Source organism: Falco biarmicus, chromosome W, assembly GCF_023638135.1.
Source record: "Falco biarmicus isolate bFalBia1 chromosome W, bFalBia1.pri, whole genome shotgun sequence".
NCBI classification, from domain to species: Eukaryota; Metazoa; Chordata; class Aves; order Falconiformes; family Falconidae; genus Falco; species Falco biarmicus.
The window spans coordinates 19,056,230-19,078,579 of record NC_079310.1 but is presented as its reverse complement, the minus strand read 5'-3'; the positions used below and the strand labels follow the sequence as shown (position 1 = coordinate 19,078,579).

The window sequence follows — 22,350 nt, the reverse complement described above, 5'->3', positions numbered from 1 at the left end:
CTCATGTTTATCTGAGGAGACCCTTATTGTTTACTTGAGGATGCACTAAATCCTTGAATGGGTGACATAGGGAGTGTGCTAGTTGTCCAGGCATGAGATATGTTAATATTGTTAACTTGAAGATATACTAAATCCTTGAATGGGAATGTGCTAATTGTCCAGGTGCAATATATGTTAATGAGTTCCCAGAAAGTTAATGAATAGACATGAGTGACTTGTATAAAGAGGGGGCTGAAAGGCTCCCTTGGTGTGCATGACTTTGGAGGAGCGATCCCCCATGCGCCCAGCGCTGTCGAATAAAGATAACCTCCGCCCACTCGAATAGTGGTGATAGATTCTTTGAATCAATTTGGCGACCCAGGTGGGACCTCCTCTGCTCGGCTGCGGGACCCATTGAGAGCGGGGACTCCCTAGGGTACCCCCGGGGATTTTCCCAGAGGGGCTCCTCGTCTCATCTGGATCACCGCAGGAGCAGACAAGGACTCCATCTTGCAGAGCAAAGGTACTATCTTTATTCAAATATTATATTAATTGTAAATATTATATTACTATTATATTTAGAACAGTACTGTTTTGTTCTGGATATTTCTGGTTCTGGGGACTGGTCCGTCTGTAAAGCTGTCCGTAAGTCATAAGATTTCTGTGTGCTTATGCAGGGTGGCGTATGCCGGGTAGCTAGCACCGCAGGCATACATCTGATTCTGATCTGGTAATTTATGTTTTAGTCTGAAGACTAAAACTTCGGGTAATTCGGAGCCAATCCATATACATAGGATTGATATTCGATTCTGTTATTTGTTTCGATATTGAGGTAATATCGGAACTCTGATTCTGTTTTAGTATTTGTTTCAATATTGAGGTAATATCAGAAATTCGTGTTTTAGTCTGGAGACTAAAAACGATCGGTGATTTGGAGTCAATCCGTATACATAGGATTGATAATTACAGGACTAATATTAATTGTTGTACTTACTTTATGTTGTAAATATAAGAACATTTCTGTATTAGGTGTGAATGTGGGTGTGTGAGTACTGTCTTGAGCATCCGAGGGGTGAGTGTAAACCTCTATATGTTTTAAAGTGCATATAGTGTAAAGAATTATTGCGTATATGGTGGGGGTTGCTGCTTAAAGACAAAATTAATCTCTGAGCAGTTACTCTGTGCTGTTTTGGCATCAATTTGGTGAGCCAGCAAGGAGAACTCTCCACCAGTGCTGGAATCCAGGGGCCTGGGGACCCTCAGGGCCCCCGACTGCATCTTCTGTTGGCAAGACTCTCCTACCCCTCGACTTCTGACACAGGTGGACAAGGACTTTTGCACAACATGAAAGGTATTTATATTTATTCTTTGTTTTGAATATTTGATTGTCTTAAGATTTGGGAAGCTAAAAACTTCCTTTAGGTTGTCTTAAGATTTGGGGAATTCCTAGGATGTAACAACTGAAATCACGCTCTGTGTCTTGTTTGTTCTATGTGTTGTCTCGTTACATGTTCAAAATTGGAGTTATGAAATGTATGTTGAAAAAAAAAATAAATCTGGAAATTCTAGGAAAATAGCTGAAAACTTAACACTCTGCTTAAGGCCAGAAAAAAATTAGAATCTGTTTTATGGCAATTGTTCATTGAAATGCGTATTTTGTGTGATAAGGCGAACCGTCAGCGTTCCTGGAGTTGTATGTAAGTGTACGGTACCATGTAACATATGCCTGTGTGACTGAGGGCTGCCCGGAGAGTGTGATGTGTGTGAGAGACGCGGTGTCACTGCGAAGCGAGTGGGGAGTCCCGATCTGCGTTTACGTGTTCCCCGCGAGGGGCCAGTCAGAGACGAACGGAGCGATTGAAAAATCAATTTATGAAGTGTTGGAATGCATAATTAGAAATTAGAGCGGGAGACTGTTGTAGAAGAATGGCTGCAGAAACGTGGCCATAGAATCCCTAAAGATCTGCACAATCCAGGCCTGGAATTAGAATAGGCCTGTATTCAGAATCGTGCTGAAGTTGTGCTGAAGTTAACAAGAAAGTGGCCTTGATCTATTCTTGAATCCTGAGACCAAGTAACTTTGTTGTACTAACAGGCCGTGGCTGTAACAAGCTGCAGCTGTTAGGGAAGACATGTGCAAGGCCAAGGGAGATAGGGAGCGGTATGGGAATATAGGAAGTAGCAAACCGCAAGGCTGAAGCATAGCAACGCAATTAGCTACACGGATAGAATGCTTATTTTAGTCATGATAATTAGGGGTGTGAGAACAGCGTGCGCTTAGAGGCTAATAACCAATTATATGTTTGCTTTGGGAATATGCATGTGTATCGAGTAAGTAGTGTAAGTAGTGTTAGAAACTAATAAAGATGAGCAAGATGCATAACTCATATTGAGTAATTTCTTGACTCCGGCAAACCCTTTTCCCAACAATTGGCGCCTGAATGACGGGAAAGCTGGAAAAACTCTGCCTTTGCATTGTGATGGTGGGCTTTGCGAACTGAGAATCGCTGAGAGGAGTTCAAGCAGGAAGGCGTCCGTAAGAAGTAAAGGTGTCTGAATCCGGCATTGACGTCGTGCGTGGACCTGCACCGGTAAGACCGTTTTTCCCTCAATAATGGAAAGGGAGGCAGCACTCACGCTATTATCTGATATTCTTGCTAAGCGAGAGGCTAGCGTGAGCACAAAGAAGCTCCATGAGCTCTGTAGGTGGGCGAAGGAAAAAGGACACTTAAAAGACCCGCAATTGCTGTTTAGTGTGACTGAGGGGCGAGAGATCGGGGATTCCCTTTGGTATGCGATCCTTAGCGGCAGCAAGTCGGCCAAGGACTTGGGACCAACCTGGCGGGAGGTCATGAGCCATTTACGATCAATGGTTGCAGAGAAAAAAATGGCTATGGCTGCCTCAGACCTCCTCGGTAGGGAAACCGAGTCGGAGTCTACCCGATTATTTGGTCAAGGCGTTCCGTCTGCGAAAGGCATAATTGTGCCTGTTAAAAATCTGCGACAGAGCTATTACACCCGACACCGGAGGGTGCCGCCGCAACGGGTGCTCCACGCCGACCTGAAAGCTACCGAGAGCCGCCCCCCCTGCTAGATGAGGAAGAGGGTACTAGGGCGGGTCCGAGAGCACCTCTGAATGAGAGCGCAGAGTCCGATAAAGAAAATGAGCCCACCACAGCTTCAGCTGCCCCGATGCCCCGTCTCCGAACAAAACCGTCCGACCGGACCTTAAACCGCTTGCTGCAGCAACTGAACGAATGCCATCTGCTTACTGCCGGTCGTAATGTCCAAGGCGTTATCCTCCAGCCTGCCACTCCCCAAAATTGTTGGTCTGGGGTTATACGAGACGCTATATTGGCGGGAGAGTGGCAGGCTGCTTCTGCTGTTGCATGTCCGGTGCGGACCACCACGTTACCAGACGGTACAGCAGCCGCACAGTGGAAACCTTTTGATTGGAAGTTTATGCAGCAGCTGCGACAAGCCGTTACACAATATGGTTTGCAATCAGAACCAGCCAAGCACCTGCTGAATTAAGTGTTTGACTCTGAAATCATGACACCCAGTGACTGTACTTCGCTAGCCAGATTGCTTCTTACACCAGCACAGTTCCCCGCGCCCCGCCAGCGTGCCGTGCCGTGCCGTGCCCCGCGGCTCCCCCCGCTCGCCCGCCCAACCACCGCCACGGATCCCCCCAGCTGCTGGCGAAAAGCGGAGTCCAGAGTTCGGCGTGGAGCTGCAGATTGCACCCCAGACGGTGGTAAGACCGTGTAGAGTAAATCACGGCAGGGCTCTACGCTAAATTCCACTCTGTCGGGGGGGGGGGGGGCACTACGGAAGACCGCGACGAGTAAATCGCGGCGGGGCTTGTCCGCGCTGATACCCTTTCTGTAAAAGGGGAGAGCTCTGAGAAGACCGCGATGGAATTAGACGCGGCAATTAAACTGTTAACTGGCATCCTCCTTGGGAGAGGGGAGGGCGTTAAAGAAAAAGAAGTGGAGACCTTACTTCGCTGAGCACGAAAAAAAAAAAAAAAAAAAAGGTAGCGGCGGCAGCCTTAGAAGCGTTGGGGTGAAATGTGGTAGAAAAGCCGGTGGAGCAGAAGGGTGATTCACCTAAGCCTTCACTCTTAGCTACACTTTTCGGAGTTGAGCATACTCGTCCTATGAAGGGTATGTCCACCCCTACGTGTTCAATAGTGCAGGAGCTTTTAGATAAGACAGCGGACAAACCGGAAGTTACTCCTCAAGAGCCTGCGGTAACTGAGCCGAATGCGGAAAAGGCAGACGAGCCTCCCCAGGAGGGCGGGGCAGAGAGTCCTGCTGCACCAATCACGTCAGGGAGGGCAAAAGTGCCCTTCGATGTCGTATCCTTCTGGTCCTGAAACATCATCGGACGGGTTTGAGGAGGAAGGCGATGAAAAGTCTTGTGATAACAATACAGAGAAATCCTTACAGGAGGTAATAGATAAATTAAGAAAACTGGTAAAGCGAGTTAAAATGAACCTGCCTACTGCTTCAATACCTATAATTCCTCCAGTCAGCCCAACTACCCCACCGATGCTGAACTCGAGAAAAGATCCAATTCTACAGCATTGGTCTGGTGTTATTCATGATGCTATTTTGGAGGGTGATTGGCAGGTGACCAGCTCGTTAGCTGGTCCACTACTGATTAATAATCTTGATGCACATGACTGGGACGTGATTTATGGAAGGTTAATGATCAGATTTTAGCGATGGGAGTGTTGCAACCTGCTCTTCCACCTTTTATGATGATCCCTCAGATTTGGCAAACTGTTGTGATAGACTTGAAAGACTGGAGTTTTTCTATACAATTCCCTTACACCCTGATGACACACAAAGAGACCAACTAATGATGATTTGCAACTGTTCCGATCCTGGTACAAAAGCCAACAGTCCTCAAACTTGTTCACCAGAGCAGCGGGCTGCCCTAGAAGTTGTGTCCTGCAAGATTCAGACTGGCTGGTGTGGTCGCCAAATGGCAAATCATCCGTTATCTTTTTGGTTTGTAATGTTGCCACTTCACCTTTTGCCCTTATTTTGAAATGGCAAAAGAAAAAGAGGGAAAATACAGCAATCATTTTAGAGTGGTTGTTTTTGCCATTGCAACCCAGACATCGTATTTTAAGTCACCCTGAAGCAGTAGCGGCCTTGGTGAGAAAAGGAAGAGACAGGATTGTTGAAATTGGTGGGACTGAACCAGCAGATATCAGTATTCCAGTCCGTGGTGATAGTTATGAGTGGCTCCTGAGACATTCAACAGCCATACAGGAAGCCTTGATGGGTTATACAGGTTTTGTACACAACAACCGGCCAAAAGGACCTCTCTGGAGTTGTTAGAACATTATCAGTGGATTGCGAGACCATTATGCTCAAAAAGACTAGTTGACGGGCCAACAGTGTTTACAGATGCAGGACGAAAGATGAAGAAGGCTGCGTGTGTTTGGCAATCCGATAATCAGTGGCAGAAACAAGTGATCACCGGTGAACCACGGGACAACCTTCAAGCCTTAGAACTGAAAGCAGTTGTTGAAAGGGCAAACCATACCCTGAAGGATTATCTTCAGAGACAGAAAGTATCGCAGGACATAGATGGAACTAAAGGGTTGACTAAGGTGTTTACCTTAAACTATCCCTCCCTTATGGAGGATAGAGAGGGACCACCTGTTGTTATACATCACCAAACAGCACGAGGGAACCAAACAACTACAGTTCCTGGTTTGAATGTCCTGTATAAAAATATGGCTTCAGGCATATGGGAAGGACCTAATCCGGTGTTATTTATCGGTAGAGGTTATTTTTGTATCTCCACAGATAAAGGACCTAGATGGGTCCCTAGCAAGTTTGTGCGACCTGTATGTCAAGATCAGAAGACGGAAGAGAAGACTCAGAGCGAGCAGACAGAATAAACTGTCTGTGTTGCAAGGGATGTAAAACGTGGGTATTGTGCCGATGTATGCTATGTGGGGTAAAATGGTTCTGTAAGCCAAAGTTTAAATGTAAATGGTGTAAAGAGTGTATGTGTTTGATTGGTAGCCGGGCATGAAGCAAGAGAAAGCATACGACTAGTGTAATACCATGCTGATTGGAGACAGTATACATCATCAGAATCTGTGAAAGCACAGATTTGTGGGGTGGAATGAAAAAAAAAAAAAAAAGGTGGAAATTGTAGGACTAAACATGTTTAAGTGGTGGACTTGGTTTACGGTCTTGATGACCCATTGGCCAAAGTATTTTTGACATCTTGCCTAGAAAAAACATATGGGTGACATGGGCAAATATCACGGGAGTAACAGGCTTTTGTTTGAGTCTGCAACAAGATGACAACCCCTTTAGAACTTGTTTAATTGGTATTCCCCTGCAAGAGAATGAAAAAAACTTTGATGGGTTTTGGAATGTTAAAACAGTGGATCTGACTTCCAATCAGAATGGTAAATGTATGAGTCTGAATGGGCAATATGTTTGGCCTTCTGTGCGTAATGCAGCGTGGCAGAAGACGGTTATTGAGAACTTAAATCAGCCACATCATTTACCTTTGCAGGAGCTAGTCCTATTGGCTAGCGTTGTACCTGTTGAATATGTTAATGTTACTGCAACTGGTATGGCAGACTGTACCCACATGTCATCACCACTTCAACCCGTGAATGGCACTGGAGTAATTTGGTTTGGTGACCCGTGGCAGTTATGGCTAACACGTCAAGGTGAACGGGGGTTTTATACAGGGTTTCAAAATCTAACCGGTTCACCTATTTGGGGTGAATTGAAAACTGGGGGTTTCCATGTAAATGTATCAGGGGGTTATCAGCTGCCACCGGGAGTCTTTTTGATATGTGGGGACAGAGCGTGGCCAGGGATTCCTTTGTATCCTGTCGGTGGACCATGTTATTTAGGGCGTTTGACTTTGTTTGCTCCACATATGAAAGACTTATTAAAAATAACTCCACAATCTCATAGATCACGGAGGGCACTGCGCACCTTTGATGAAACGTGTAATGACCGAGTCAATCTACATTCAGTAACAGCAAATGTCTTAGCCTCCATATTTATGCTGGGAGCAATGGCTGCATTAAATGCTAAAAATATACGAAGGTTAGCATGCTGGGGAGAGAAACAATTTAATCTTACATCGCAGATTTTAAGTTCGTTATTGCTTGATGTAGATAGTGTTAGGCATGCTACGTTACAAAATAGAGCTGCAATAGATTTTTTGTTATTAGCACATGGACACGGTTGTGAGGATTTTGAAGGGATGTGTTGTATGAACCTTTCCGATCATTCCATATCTATGCACAAGAAGTTGTCACAACTGCAGGGAAACATGAAGCATATTCTTGCTGATGATAATCCCTTTGATGAATGGTTGAGAGGATTGGGCACAACAGGTTGGTTAAAGATGTTATTGATGGAAGGAATACGCTTTGTTATAATCATTGTTGTAATGTTTTTAGTTTTTAGCTGTGTTTTTTCTTGTTTAAAGAGAGCAGTTTTTAACATAACCAGCCAGGCCTGGCTTGTGCATAAGAAAAAAGGGGGAATTGTAGAAGAATGGCTGCAGAAGCGTGGCCTTAGAGTCTCTGAAGATCTGCACAATCCAGGCCTGGTATTAGAATAGGCCTGTAATTAGAATTGTACTGAAGTTGCTGTGCTGAAGTTAACAAGAAAGTAGCCTTGAGCTATTCTTGAATCCTGAGACAAAGTTTGTGCCAAAAGGCCGTGGCTGTAACAAGCTACAGCTGCTGGGAAGGCAGGTGCAAGGCCAAGAGAGATAGGGAGCGGTATGGGAATATAGGGAGTAGCAAACCGCAAGGCTGAAGCATAGTAACGCAAATAGCTACATGGATAGAATGCTTATTTTAGTCATGATAATTAGGGGTGTGAGAACAGCGTGCGCTTAGAGGCTAATAACCAATTATATTTCTGCTTTGGGAATATGCATGTGTATAGAGTCTATATAAGTAGTGTTAGAAACTAATAAAGATGAGCAAGATGCATAACTCATATTGAGTAATTTCTTGACTCCGGCGAACCCTTCTCCCAACAGGTGAGTTTTTAATAATGGGCCATATATAATTTATTTAAAGAACAGTGTGCTCATGTTTATTTGAGGAGACCCTTATCGTTAACTTGAAGATATACTAAATCCTTGAATGGGAATGTGCTAATCGTCCAGGTGCAATATATGTTAATGAGTTCCCAGAAAGTTAATGAATAGACATGAGTGACTTGTATAAAGAGGGGACTGAAAGGCTCCCTTGGTGTGCATGACTTTGGAGGAGCGATCCCCCATGCGCCCAGCGCTGTCGAATAAAGATAACCTCCGCCCACTCGAATAGTGGTGATAGATTCTTTGAATCAATTTGGCGACCCAGGTGGGACCTCCTCTGCTCGGCTGCGGGACCCATTGAGAGCGGGGACTCCCTAGGGTACCCCCGGGGATTTTCCCAGAGGGGCTCCTCGTCTCATCTGGATCACCGCAGGAGCAGACAAGGACTCCATCTTGCAGAGCAAAGGTACTATCTTTATTCAAATATTATATTATATTAATGTTATATTTAGAACAGTACTGTTTTGTTCTGGATATTTCTGGTTCTGGGGACTGGTCCGTCTGTAAAGCTGTCCGTAAGTCATAAGATTTCTGTGTGCTTATGCAGGGTGGCGTATGCCGGGTAGCTAGCACCGCAGGCATACATCTGATTCTGATCTGGTAATTTATGTTTTAGTCTGAAGACTAAAACTTCGGGTAATTCGGAGCCAATCCATATACATAGGATTGATATTCGATTCTGTTATTTGTTTCGATATTGAGGTAATATCGGAACTCTGATTCTGTTTTAGTATTTGAACTCTGATTCTGTTTTGGTATTTGAAATCTGATTCTGTTTTGGTATTTGATTCTGTTTTAGTAGTTGTTTTAATATTAAGGTAATATTGGAAATCCGTGTTTTAGTCGGAAGACTGAAACGTTTGATAATTTGGAGTCAATCCGTGTATGTAAGATTTATAATTATAGGATTAATATTAAATATTATACTTCACTTTATGTTGGAAATGTGCGAACATTTTTGTATAATATGAATGTTGGTGTGTGATTATTGTCTTGAACATCTGAGGGGTGAATGTAAACCTCTATATGTTTTAAAGTGTATATGGTGTAAAGAATTATTGTATGTATGGTGGGGACAAGACATTGAATGCCCTAACTGTAAGGTTTGGACGTCTTGGGATAAGAGAGAGTGAGCTGTAAGTGAAATTAGAGTGGTCTGCGGCTGGGATAGCAATTGAGATATTATGGGGGGAAAACAAAGTGGTGGAATAGTAAGAAAGAGTCCGTTGGGATGTGTTCTAAATCACTGGAAGGAAATAGGAGTGCAACCCGGAGGAAGCGTGAATAAGAGAACTTTGGTTAAATACTGCAATCAGTGGTGGCCCCTGTATAAGTTAGGGGACGGAGAAAAATGGCCCTTTAAATGGGACACTGAATTATAATGTTTTATTACAAATAATGTTATTTTTAAGGCGAGAGGAAAAATGGGATGAAGTAATGTATGCTGATATGTTCTTTACTTTGAGGAACCACCCAGAGTGGCTAAAGGAGTGCAGTATTAACCTAGCTCCACAAGATCCCTTAATATTAGCAATGGAAAAGGATCAGAGGGGAGACAGTGTCAGGAGAATGAAGAGATGTTGTTCAGCATGTAGTATTGGACAAAGATGTTTAAAATTGAATGAACCAGAGAATAGGATAGAAGATTTTGTCCCACCCTTGTCTCCGGCGCACAAAAATGGCAATGCAGGTAGAGAAGCGGCAGCTGAAGGGACAAGTGATGAATTAGGTAAAAAGGAATTTACTCCAGTAACTGCTCGTACTCGGAGCAGGACAGGTCCGATAATTCAAGCTCCTTTGCAGCAAGCTATGGGAACTAACGGTCCTGCCAGAATAAAAGTACCCTTTACAACAAATGATCTGGATTCCTGGAAAGAAGTAGTAAAAGGGTACCGAGATGATCCGGAGGCAATTGCTAAAAGATTTGAGCTAATTGTAAAAAACTTAGATCCAGAATGGAAAGATATAGTAATAATGCTAGCTGCGTTATCTGAGACAGAAAAACAACTAGTAATTAAAACTGCTCGGACACAGGTACAGAATCAAACAGTGATGGGAGCTCTACCAGGTACGGTAGAAGTTCATGTGCCAAGAGCAGACCCTAACTGGGATTATAATAATGAAAATGATTATCGATTGTTAAAAAGATATCAAGAATGGATAAGAATTGCTAGAAACTGCAATACCAAAATCGGTTAATTGGTCAAGATTGTATACGATAAAACAGGGACAATCTGAAACTCCTACAGATTTTCTCGACCGATTAAGAACAGCTATGCAAAAGTATACCACTTTAGACCCTTCATCTGAGGGGGGCAAACAACATCTGGTTTCACTGTTTCTAGGACAGTCCACCGAGGATATAAGGTGGAAACTCCAGAAATTGAAGGAACCAGATATAAGAGATTTGGAAAAGTTAGTGGAAGAGGCTTGGAGAGTATTTAGAAATCGAGAAGGGGATGAAAGGCAGAAATTAGGACAAACTATTGCTGCAGCTACAGTAGCTGCATTAAGAAAACAGGAAGAGCCCCTTCGAGGCAGAGGTCAGGGAGTTGGAAGGCGGGGAGGACTTCGGCAGCCCTTAAGATCAGATCAGTGTGCCTATTGTAAGGAAATAGGTCACTGGAAAGGACAGTGTCCTAAGCGGAGCGGAGCCCAGCCTGTGATAGCCAGCATTACCCCTGATCAATGAAAAGAACTGGGGGAATCTAACCTAGCAGATCCCCTGGTCAAAATAAAGCTAGGGAATGCGGAGCGGGAAATGGAAGTTTTGATAGATACAGGAGCCTCTTATTCAGTGCCGAACCAAAAACTAATACCAGAGGATAAAGAATTTGTGACTGTGATGGGAGCTACTGGCCAACAAGAAAAAGCCTTTTTCTTAAAACCATTGAAATATAAATTGGGAAAACAGATAGGGATACATAGGTTCCTATATCTACCTGGATCCTCAAAATCCTTATTAGGTCGAGATTTGTTAGAACAATTAGAAGCAGAAATTGTCTTTGAAAAAGGGAAAATGGAATTAAGAATAGGAGAAGAACAATTAATTAATGTTTTGAGTCTGGCATTAATGCAAACTGAATCTAAAAACCTTCAGAAATCATAGACCAAGTATATCCAGGAATCTGGGCTACTAAAGTTCCTGGAAAAGCTAAAAATGCAGCCCCAATAATTATTAAACTGAAGCCAGGAGAAAAACCCATTAAGGTTAAAAAATATCCCCTGAGGCTCGAAGATAGGAAAGGGATTAAAGAGATAATTGATAGATTTCTACAGCATGGAATACTAGTCGAATGTGAATCAGAGTACAACACACCCATATTGCCAATCAAAAAGGCAGATGGAAAAAGCTATAGGCTGGTCCAGGATTTGAGGACCATAAATAAAATCACTGAAGATATACATCCAGTAGTAGCAAACCCTTATACTTTGCTAACTAAATTAAAAGATAATCAAGTTTGGTTTACCATACTGGATTTAAGGGATGCCTTCTTTTGCCTAACCTTAGCTACAGAAAGTCAAAATATATTTGCCTTTGAAAGGGAAAACCCCGACTCAGGCAGGAAGACACAGCTTACCTGGACAGTATTACCCCAAGGGTTTAAGAACAGCCCTACAATTTTCGGAAATCAATTGGCGAAGGAACTTGAGACTTGGGAATCACCTGACAAAGAAGGAGTCCTGTTACAGTATGTAGATGATTTATTGATTGCTACAGAGACTAGAGAAAGTTGTGTTCGATGGACTGTAAGCTTTCTTAACTTTTTGGGATTAAGTGGGTATCGAGTTTCCCAACAGAAAGTCCAGTTGGTTAAACGACATGTGACCTATTTGGGACTTGAAATATCAGGAGGACAACGTGAACTCGGAACTGAGTGAAAAGAAGCAATTTGTCAAACTCCAGAACCTCAGACGGTAAAGGAATTGAGAACATTTTTGGGTATGGCAGGTTGGTGTCGACTTTGGATATATAATTATGGGATAATGGTGAAACTGTTATATGAATTAGTAAAAACAAATCAGTCAAAATTAATTTGGACCGGAGAAGCGCGAAGTGCCTTTAAACAACTTAAACGGGAACTAATGAGAGCTCCTGCTTTGGGACTACCAGACCTTTCAAAACCATTTTGGCTAATCTCTTCTGAAAGACAAGGAATAGCCTTAGGGGTACTGGCGCAGAAGCTGGGTCCGTATAAATGGGCAGTAGCTTATTTCTCCAGGCAATTGGATGAAGTAAGCAAGGGATGGCCAGGATGCCTTCGGGCTGTTGTGGCAGTCGTCATCAATATTCAGGAAGCCCAAAAATTCACAATAGGTCAAAAGATAACAGTGTTAGTTTCTCACACTGTTTCAATGGTTCTGGAACAGAAAGGAAATCATTGGCTCTCACCTCAGAGATTTCTGAGGTACCAAGCTATACTAGTGGAACAGGATGATGCTGAAATCATGGTTACTAACGTTATAAATCCAGCTTCCTTCCTCAGTGGGGCCCCGAGCAAGCCGGTAACACATGACTGCATTGAGACCATAGAAGCCATATATTCTAGCCAGCCGGACCGTAAAGAGGAACCGCTGGAGGACGCCGATGACTCGTGGTATACAGACAGGAACAGTTTTGTGAAACAAGGACAGCGTAAAGCAGGATATGCAATCACAACCTCACAACAGGTAATCGAATCTAAACCTTTACCTCCAGGAACTTCTGCTCAGAAGGCGGAAATCATTGCCCTCACTCGGGCATTAGAACTGGCAGAAGGGAAAAAAATAAATATTTGGACAGACTGAAGTATGCGTTTGGAGTAGTCCACGCACACGGACCAATTTGGAAAGAACGAGAATTACTGACTGCACAAGGGAAACAGATAAAACATGCTCAAGAGATCTTGAAGCTATTGAAAGCGATAAAATGTCCCGATAAAGTTGCTATTATGCACTGCCAGGGACATCAGAAAGGAGGCACCAATTTGGAAATTGGAAACCGCCTGGTCGACCATGAGGCCAGACAAGTAGCAGAGGAGGTGGGAAAGGAGGAATTATCCTTAATACCAGACGGTAAAATCCAAACTGTAAGTACAGATCAGGAGCCAAACTATTCTAAAGAAGACCTAAAGCTAATTCAGGACATGAATGGTAAGATAGAATTAAATAAGTGGGTTTATTTGACAGATGGCCGTATAGTGGTACCATCCAATTAAATATGGACCACAGCCCTAACAGAACATAATAAGACTCATTGGGGAGCTGATATGTTATATAAAAGTCTAAATCAGAAACTGATAGGGCAAAACTTATATACTGTAATAAAACAGGTGACTCAGCAATGCAAAGTGTGTTTACGTAATAATCCCAATACAGCAAATAGAAAAAAACTAGGGAACATTAGTAGAGGAAATTATCCAGGACAACAGTGTCAAGTTGATTTTTCCGAACTCCCAGGAAAAGGGGGGGTACCGATATTTATTAGTTATGACTGATATGTTTTCAGGTTGGCCAGAAACTTTCCCTTGTCGAACAAATAAAGCAAGAGAGGTAACGAAAGGATTGTTAAATGAAGTTATCCCCTGCTTTGGGGTTGCGGCAACAATCTCTTCTGATAGAGGCTCACACTTTTGTGCCAAAATAATACAACAAGTGAGTACAGTATTAAGAATAGATTGGCAATTATACACTCCTTATAGGCCCCAAGCAAGTGGACAGGTTGAAAAAATGAACCATTTAATCAAACAACAAATAGCTAAAATAGAACAAGAGACAAATCTAACTTGGCCACAATCTCTTCCCTTGGTATTATTAAGAATACAAACTAAACTGAGAACAAAGGAGAATTTGAGCCCTTTTGAAATATTATATGGGAGACCATACCAGTTACAATTTGCCGGAGAAGATTTAAGGCAGTTAGGAGACAGATATTTGTGTGAATATGTGAAGGCCCTCCAGAGACAATTAACAAGGGCCAGAGGATTAGATCAACCAGTCTATTCCTTTAAATCTGGTGATAGAGACTTTTTCAGGGAAACCTTTGGAAGAAAAGTGGGAAGGACCCTATCTGGTGCTGCTGAAGTGATAATAAATGTCCTTGGAAAGCTCGAAGCAAGACAGGGGGAGCATGTCCTGGAAACCCAGGGCAAAACACTTGTTCCCAATCTGATGGGTGGAATGATTACTGGATATATACGTAGAACAAAGTAATCAAATTGAAACAGATATCCATAAGATATGGAACAGGTTTCAGATTTTACGTGAAATTACTAAAAATGACTTATCATGGAATTTTAAGGCTATATGGGACAAATTAACTTCGTGGTTACCTAGTCTGGAATGGTTAAAGCATGCTTTTGTTATAATACTCATTGTAATAGTTTTAGGAATACCAATATGTGTATTACTTCAATGTTTTGTTTGGTGCTGTCAAAGAATGATCATAGGGCATAGTGATTTTTTTATAGTTGTAAAAGAATTTACAATAGTTGTTAGAAAAGGAGGGAATGAATAATGGGCCATATATGATTTATTTAAAGAACAGTGTGCTCATGTTTATCTGAGGAGACCCTTATTGTTTACTTGAGGATGCACTAAATCCTTGAATGGGTGACATAGGGAGTGTGCTAGCTGTCCAGGCATGAGATATGTTAATGTTGTTAACTTGAAGATATACTAGGTCCTTGAATGGGAGTGTGCTAATCGTCCAGGTGCAATATATGTTAATGAGTTCCCAGAAAGTTAATGAATAGACATGAGTGACTTGTATAAAGAGGGGACTGAAAGGCTCCCTCGGTGTGCATGACTTTGGAGGAGCGATCCCCCATGCGCCCAGCGCTGCCGAATAAAGATAACCTCCGCTCACTCGAATAGTGGTGACTGATTCTTTAAATCAGACGCAAAACGTTGTGGGACAAGACCTGAGTGGCATGTCTCCAAGTATGGTCCAACTGATAAGCGGGGACTTGTTGGAGCTTGTCGGCCATAAACTTTGGGAGGACAAGGAATGTGAACAGATAACAACTGACAGGATGAGTCAGGCCGAGAAAAGATAACAGAATGAGGAACAGATGGTGCCAAGAAGTAACACGTTGCTGTTAATTGATAACTGTAAAAACTTACTTAAAGTGTCCTTTGTTTGTAGTTAACCAATTAGGGATCACCCAGTATGTAATGTTTATTTAAAGAACCAATCTGTTTAAAGCGTGCGGCCTCTTATAACATATATAAACTTGTGATTGTATACAATAAATCGACATTTGCTTGCATCAAGCAGCGTCCTGTCTCTCCATTGCAGCAAAACATAATATTGCATGGTCATATTTCAGCAGTGTTTTAGTACTTCTGAACATCCATGAAAGCTGTACAGCCTTTTCTAGATTACATCCTCAACACCTTTGACATCATGTCCCCATGTTCTTTGTTCTCTTGTTTTCTAATCACAGTTCCTCTCTTTGAGCTGACTTTTCTGCCTTTAAATATTTCACAGTAATATAAATTTGATTTATAACTGTTTATGAGGATACTATTCATCAGCTGCTCCATGTTAATTAATATCATCAGTGTTCAGTCTATCAATGGCAAAACAAGGTGCTAACAGATTACTCATTTGTCACAGTAACTGAACATCTTTCTGTACCCTTACTTTAATAACTTCCTTGGCCATTCTGCTAGTCAGTTTTTGGGACAGCAAAATATACATTGGTTTTGAACCTTGTATAAATTACAAACCGCAATGTGAACAAAGATTTCAAACATACAGTAGACATGGACCTGAAATTAAAGTTCAGACAAAAGGAAAGTATTTCATACCCTAAAGAATCCTGTTACACTTTGTTGATGGGAACGGTATTGGATTCCTAAGAGATAATTCACTTACAGACTGCTATGCTACACTTGAAATTGCAGAATGGCTATTTGCAATACAATTACCAGTTTTTGAAGGCAGCTGATATGCTGTTTTTTAAATTTTGTTCTTTCTAAAGATACAAATTAACCTTAAATCATCAAACTTTCAAAAACATATTTGTTTGGTAGCTTTGGAGTTTTCTTACATCTCATTATACTGAGTCTAGCTGGAATGAAGCTAACTTTCTTCATAGCAGCCCATATGGTGCTGTGTTTTTGATTTGTGACCAGAACAGTGTTGATAACGCACCAATGTTTTAGCCATTGCCGAACAGTGCTTGCACAGTATCAAGGCCTTCTCTCTTTTGCACTCTGTCCCCCCGCAGCAAGTAGGTCAGGAGTATGCAAGAAGTTGGGAGAGGACACAACCAGAAAAACTGACCCAAATTGACCGAGATATTCCATACCATATAACATCATGCTCTGCATTAAAAAACTGAGGGGATGGGGATTTTGGGGAAGGTAGTCATCGCTCAGAGACTGGCTGGGCATCAGCCTGCTTGTGGGAAGTAGTGAGTGACTGTCTTTGCATCACTTCCTTGCCTGCCTCCCCACACACCCCTTTCTCCTTCCTCTTTCCTTTGCTTATTAAACTATCTTTATCTAAACCCATAAGTTTTCTTGCATTTGCTGCTCTTGTTCTCTCCCCCATCCCTGGGGTTTGGGGGGAGCAAGTGAGAAGCTTTATGGTGCTTTGCTGCTGACTGAAGTACCCATCACACATATTTCATTCTCTACATGACTATGCTAAAAGTCACATGGGATTTTAGAGAATAAAATGAAAACCAGATAACCCCTGTATACTTATTAATCTTTAACATTTCCTTTAGCTCATACACATTCCATGGACTGGCACAGAGCTGCCTCAGACTGCTTAAAAAGTAATGTTCTAAAAGGTCAGGGCCTAAAGCTTCCTGACTTTATCTGAAAACTGTTTAATTCTTTCACTACAGAACACTTTCCAAATGACATCAAAAGACATATTTCAAATTTGTGTATGATAAAAACAACATTAAACATCTTTATTACAGGAATTAGTCTTGTGGTTATAGAAGAGTTCATGAGAGCGCTAAAGGTAGAACACTGTAAAAGTTCTGCATTTTCTCTTTGACTGATTTATTACCGATGAAACAAAGTTTTAACCGATCCTGAAAAGCCCAACAAATGCATTTTTAATTTTAAATGGAAAAAACTATTAAAAAAAAAAAGCTAAGGGACAGATAACAACAAAGGAAAAGCATTACCTTTCAAACAAAAAAACCCAAACCCACAGTCTGTCAAAAGCAACAAAATAAAATATTGTTCGGTTTAACAAGTAAGGTTTTTAAACATACACACAGAAAAAAAGCAGTTAAAAATACCACTTTTTCTGGCATTAGGAGATGCTGCCACTGTGCCTTCCAAGTTTACTGCCTCTTCATTAAAAAAAAAAAAAAAGACACATTTTCAAAAAAACATCTCCAATTACTCACTTTTGCTGTACACTTGAATAAAAAAAAACATAAGAGATTAGAGATTTTGGCATTTATTTCTGATGTCACATAACACCAAAAATCAATTATATATGTGCAGTTTTTCAAATGTTAGGAAATGTAAGATACTGGGCTTATGCCACAAAAATATTTGGTCAGATTTTGATTCCGTAAAACCTCTCTTATCAAGAAAAGGTATCATGAAATAGCAAAGTAAATTAGAATGATGTCAGTAATCAAAACAATAATTCAGACATTTTAATTGCCAAAAATCAGTAAGACAATGTATTGCTAAACAACCTTAAAATCTAAGTTGACAGTGAAACTTCAAGGCAAGCCCATACAAAAGATTTGCCAGTAGCATATGAATATTTTTGCTATTGTGCAAAGATGTACAGAGATCAAGAATGCAGTTTGAAGAACATAGTGCCTCCTCAGAAGATGGGGGGGGGGGGGGGGCAGCTAAAATAACTCCTGAAAGAACTTAGGTGCCAATGTCTGAAACAAATTTTCAAAATATGACACAGATACCTCTTAAGATAAGTCTTCAGCTTTTTTATGTTTTATTATATGCTCACAAAAAAAACCCCAACTCATATTACTGGCACAAGTTGTGCTAGACTGAGCTAGGCACACAGCTTAAAGATTGCAATGTTAAATACTCTAATATCTATGCTCCTTTATTGTTCTAGCCTTAAGTCACTCTCAGTTTCACTGCCTAAAATAACTGCAAGACAGTTTTGCTAACACAAGAGCAATGCTACTGAGGCAGCAGTAGCAAGAATTGTTAAACATATCATCAATAAATCTATGTAAACTGAGTTTTCTATGCCATATATTCTATACCAATGGATCCCAAAGAAGATATCTGACTTCTGCCATTAAGCAGAAAATGTCTGAATCAGTTTACCAAAATCATCACAGCTTAGATGATAAAACCTATAACAAACTGTGAATGAAAAACATGACTGGGTGAAAAGCATTCCAAATACACCCAAATACATCATTAAAATCCACATGTGAAAAAAGGCAGAGCATCAATTTAAAAATACAATAATTACTGGGGAGGGATGGAATTATGTTAAACACTATGTGTTGATACTTTTGGGACAATTGAAACAGGCTAGTTATACCAGTGTAGACTTCAAATCACACAAACAACCACTTTAATCTAGTATAAATCTAGACTGATACACAAGGAGTAATGTTCCTACTCCTATGAGCATGATATACTATATATATGTGATGCTCATACATAAGAGGCTAGCATTCAAGCAGCAACTCCATAAGCCAACTATGAACTGCTTTGTCTAAAACTTAACCTGACTGAAAAAAATGCTTTCCTGCAGAGTAGGAGAACAGGATTTACGCCACGCTGAAGTGACTGTGTAACCACTGCTACAGCAGAAGGGCCAAGAATTAAATAAGCCCTTAAAACAGAACTGTTTTCTCTAGTCGTGAAGGAATCCAAGTCAGGAATGAAGCTTACTAACAAGTAAAATACAGAAATTTAAGTCATCTTTACCTTCATTGTACTTCCTCTCTAAATGTCATGATTAATCATTTAGGGAGAAGACAGCCTTGCCTTCGTAAAAAGTCAAGACAGTTATTTCAAATTGGGTATGAAATTATGTTTAAACAAATCTACAACTGTGAGAAACATCCTAAATTAATGCTTTGTTTTCACAAAAATATACTACGGTGTGAATAACAGTTGGAATGCTAGGCTTTGTCTTGGTTTAATGGCATTTTTTTACTACTATCACCAATTCTATAACAGAAACAATAGTTACTATTTAACTGTTTTATAAGAAAAGTTTACTACGTTTTGAAAACAGAGTATGCTAAACAAAATAGCAGACAACTCAGGAACCTAAAATATTGAAGTTCAAAATTCAGGATCCTGGTTTAGTTTATTGTTCTTAAAGCAAGACCGGAGCTTGATTTTTGCATATTCCACTGAGGGACCAAACACTTCAGCAACAGTAATTCTCAAGAGACTGAATCAATAGGAATCAAACAGAAACACTGTTATGAGCTGAGCCAGTTATCATTCCATATACTATCTTTCCCATTTCCCTCTAAATAAAACAGACAGAATATAAGACAGAGCCACTTCACAAAGCAGCCAGGAGAATAATATTTATTGTGACACATTTCAGTAGGTCATTGGAAAATAAAGAAAATTGCTGGACTTCATTACTTACAAAAAAAGCAGACAAAATCCCCAAACTAACAAAAACCCAACCCTCTTGATTTCTAAGGATTTTCTTACCTTGGACATGTTGCTGATATAATCCAGTTGACAAGTGCTCTCTTTATCTATTTGATTACAAAGATTTTGTAAAGTGGAAGCATACTCCTTATCACTTTTTACTCGCATAACCATAAATTTCTTCACTGTTTCCAGCAGTCGTAGTTCCCAGTCTTGCAGTTTTAATAAAGCATCATGAGAATACTTCAGGTCACTTCCAAACCCCATTTTTTTAAGGCACTCTGTACCACACAGGTAAGATATATTCTTCACCACATCTGAAAGCAGAACAAGATTCATCAGAAACATACTGAAAGAAAAACTTGTGTTACAAAGGACAACTATTAATGCCTAAACTCTGAAATAACATAATCATAAGATTAAGTATTACCTTATATATACCACTTGGAAGCCAACTGAAAGAAAGGTCAAAAAAATTTCGTAGACCAACCTATGCCTTGAAGAGATCTCAGGTCCTCCATGTTACTTTGAACTGTCAGCTTAAATCTCAGTATGTAGCCTCCAGTTTCCCATCTGTCAAATACAGTAGCGTAACAGTACCTACCTGTACTGAGTCTGGCTGAGACAGAGTTAATTTTCTTCATAGCAGCCTGTATGGTACTATGTTTAGGATCTGTGACCAAAACAGTGTTGATAACACACTGATGTTTTAGCTATTGCTGAACAGTGCTTCCACAGTGTCAAGGCCTTCTCTCTTTCTCGCACTGCCCTGCCAGCGAGTAGGCTGGGGATGGGCAAGAAATTGGGAGGAGACACAGATGGGGTAGCTGACCCAAATTAACTAAATGGATATATTCCATGCCATATAATGTCATGTTCAGCAATAAAAACAGGGAGCAGTCTTTCCACAGTAGCTGTTGCTCAGAGACTGGCTGGACATCAGTCTGCTTTTGGGAGGTGGTGAGTGATTGCTTTTGCGAGGTGGTGAGTGATTGCTTTTGCATTTGTTCCCACCCCAGCCCCCCCTTCACTTAAACTGTATTTATCTCAACCCACAAGTTTTTCTTGCTTTTGCTCTTCCAGTTCTTTCCCCATCTCACTGCAGGGAAAGTGAGTGAGCAGCTGGTGGGTGCTTAGCTGTTGGCTGTGGCCAGCCCATCACACTCCCTAACTCTAAAGTGACTAGCCCTAGTGACTCAAAATATTTGATTGCAGTGTTAAGTCCTAAGAGCACTGCAGCTCTGAGAAATGGATAACTGAAAGATGACTAGGTAGTTTGTTCCTAAATACTGTGGTAAAAGTTTCAGATTCAACCTCCCAAAAGTTAGAAGATATCTCAAATCAGGTTCCCCCGTGCAACCTTACATTGATCCCCCCCAAATAAACACATCATAACAGAGTCCTTAATTTCATACCATTTTACCCTAAAGTGCCTCCATTTCATTGCACAAAATGGACATAATTTGATAATCAGATAAGAAATATTGAATATTGCTGTATTAAATCCTAAAGCACAATGCAGGTCAAAGAAAAGTCTGAACTAGCTTTAAAACACCTGCTTCTGATACGCATGCAGCCACATCACAGAAGAGTTGAGTCCACATACATGAGCAGTTTCCAAAGACTTACATAGGTTTTTCCCTGTGGGCTAAACCCCATTTTCCATGTATCCATCTAAAACTTATCCCCATACTAATCAGCTTCAAACTTGGTCAGATAAACTTACATAAACTACGATTACAGCTCTAGACTGCAGTACAAACATACCCTGCGCGTTGCTTTTTCACCAATTCCTGCACTCTAGACAAGCCTTAGTTCTTTTGAAAACAGAGGTATTAATTTATTCATAGGCTTTTCATTGCCACTTAAATTAGCTCAGTGCTTTACAAACATTAATAGATTTCTCTTCCTAACAGTCCAAGAGGTGAAGCAGGACTGATACTCTTATTTTATACAGATAACTAAGACACAGAAATTCATGTCAACATTGTACCAGCTAATACTGGATACCTAATTTGCAAGGCTTAAAGGCAGACTTTTCAGTGCCCAGCATTTTTAACATATCAAACATCTAGAACAAAGACATAATCGGATTCAGTTACAACACAGAATTTCTGCAAATCATAATCTACAATTTGAAAGCTATCAGATAATGAAAAACAACCACCGCATAGGCAAATTTTCATGTATATGATTTGTCCAATATTATACATCATGGTAAGAGCAGCATAATTACTTTATCTCCAGAGTAGCCTTACTCCCAAAACCATTCCTTCTTTTCCTGCAGTTTCCTGCCTCAGTTAGCTCTTCCAAAAAGTTACTGAAATAAGCCTCATTTACTACATATTTATTCTCAGAACACAAGCTATGGTATGTAACTAAAGAAACCACGATCCTATAAAGAAAATAAAAATAGCATTGTGGTGTTATGCATGTACACAATAAAGACAAATGAAGGTTATACAAGTAACCTTAGTCTTGCTGTCACAAGCTTTCATATGCTCTTAACATCAAAAGCATCATATTATATTCAGAATTCTTACCGATGATTAAGAGCTCTGTTACAAAGAGTAAAAGCAAACTTATATTGACTATTTATAAAGTATTGTCTCTGTCATTAGCTGTTTTAATGTTAATATTTCTACAGTTAAAGTTTAGGAAGTCTTGCAAAAA

At 40.7% G+C, this 22,350-nt stretch overlaps 1 protein-coding gene across 4 annotated transcripts in view; it reads right to left on the bottom strand.

The window, feature by feature from the left end:
- LOC130141965 (tyrosine-protein kinase Fer-like) overlaps positions 1-22,350 on the bottom strand; it is a 224,729-nt gene that overhangs the window by 184,980 nt on the left and 17,399 nt on the right. For all 4 annotated transcript variants that reach the window (XM_056323318.1, XM_056323319.1, XM_056323317.1 and 1 more), the window contains one exon: positions 19,738-19,994. In XM_056323318.1, the coding sequence (XP_056179293.1) occupies positions 19,738-19,944 (207 nt within the window). In that variant the 5' untranslated portion in view covers positions 19,945-19,994. The remainder of the gene's footprint in view (positions 1-19,737; positions 19,995-22,350) is intronic.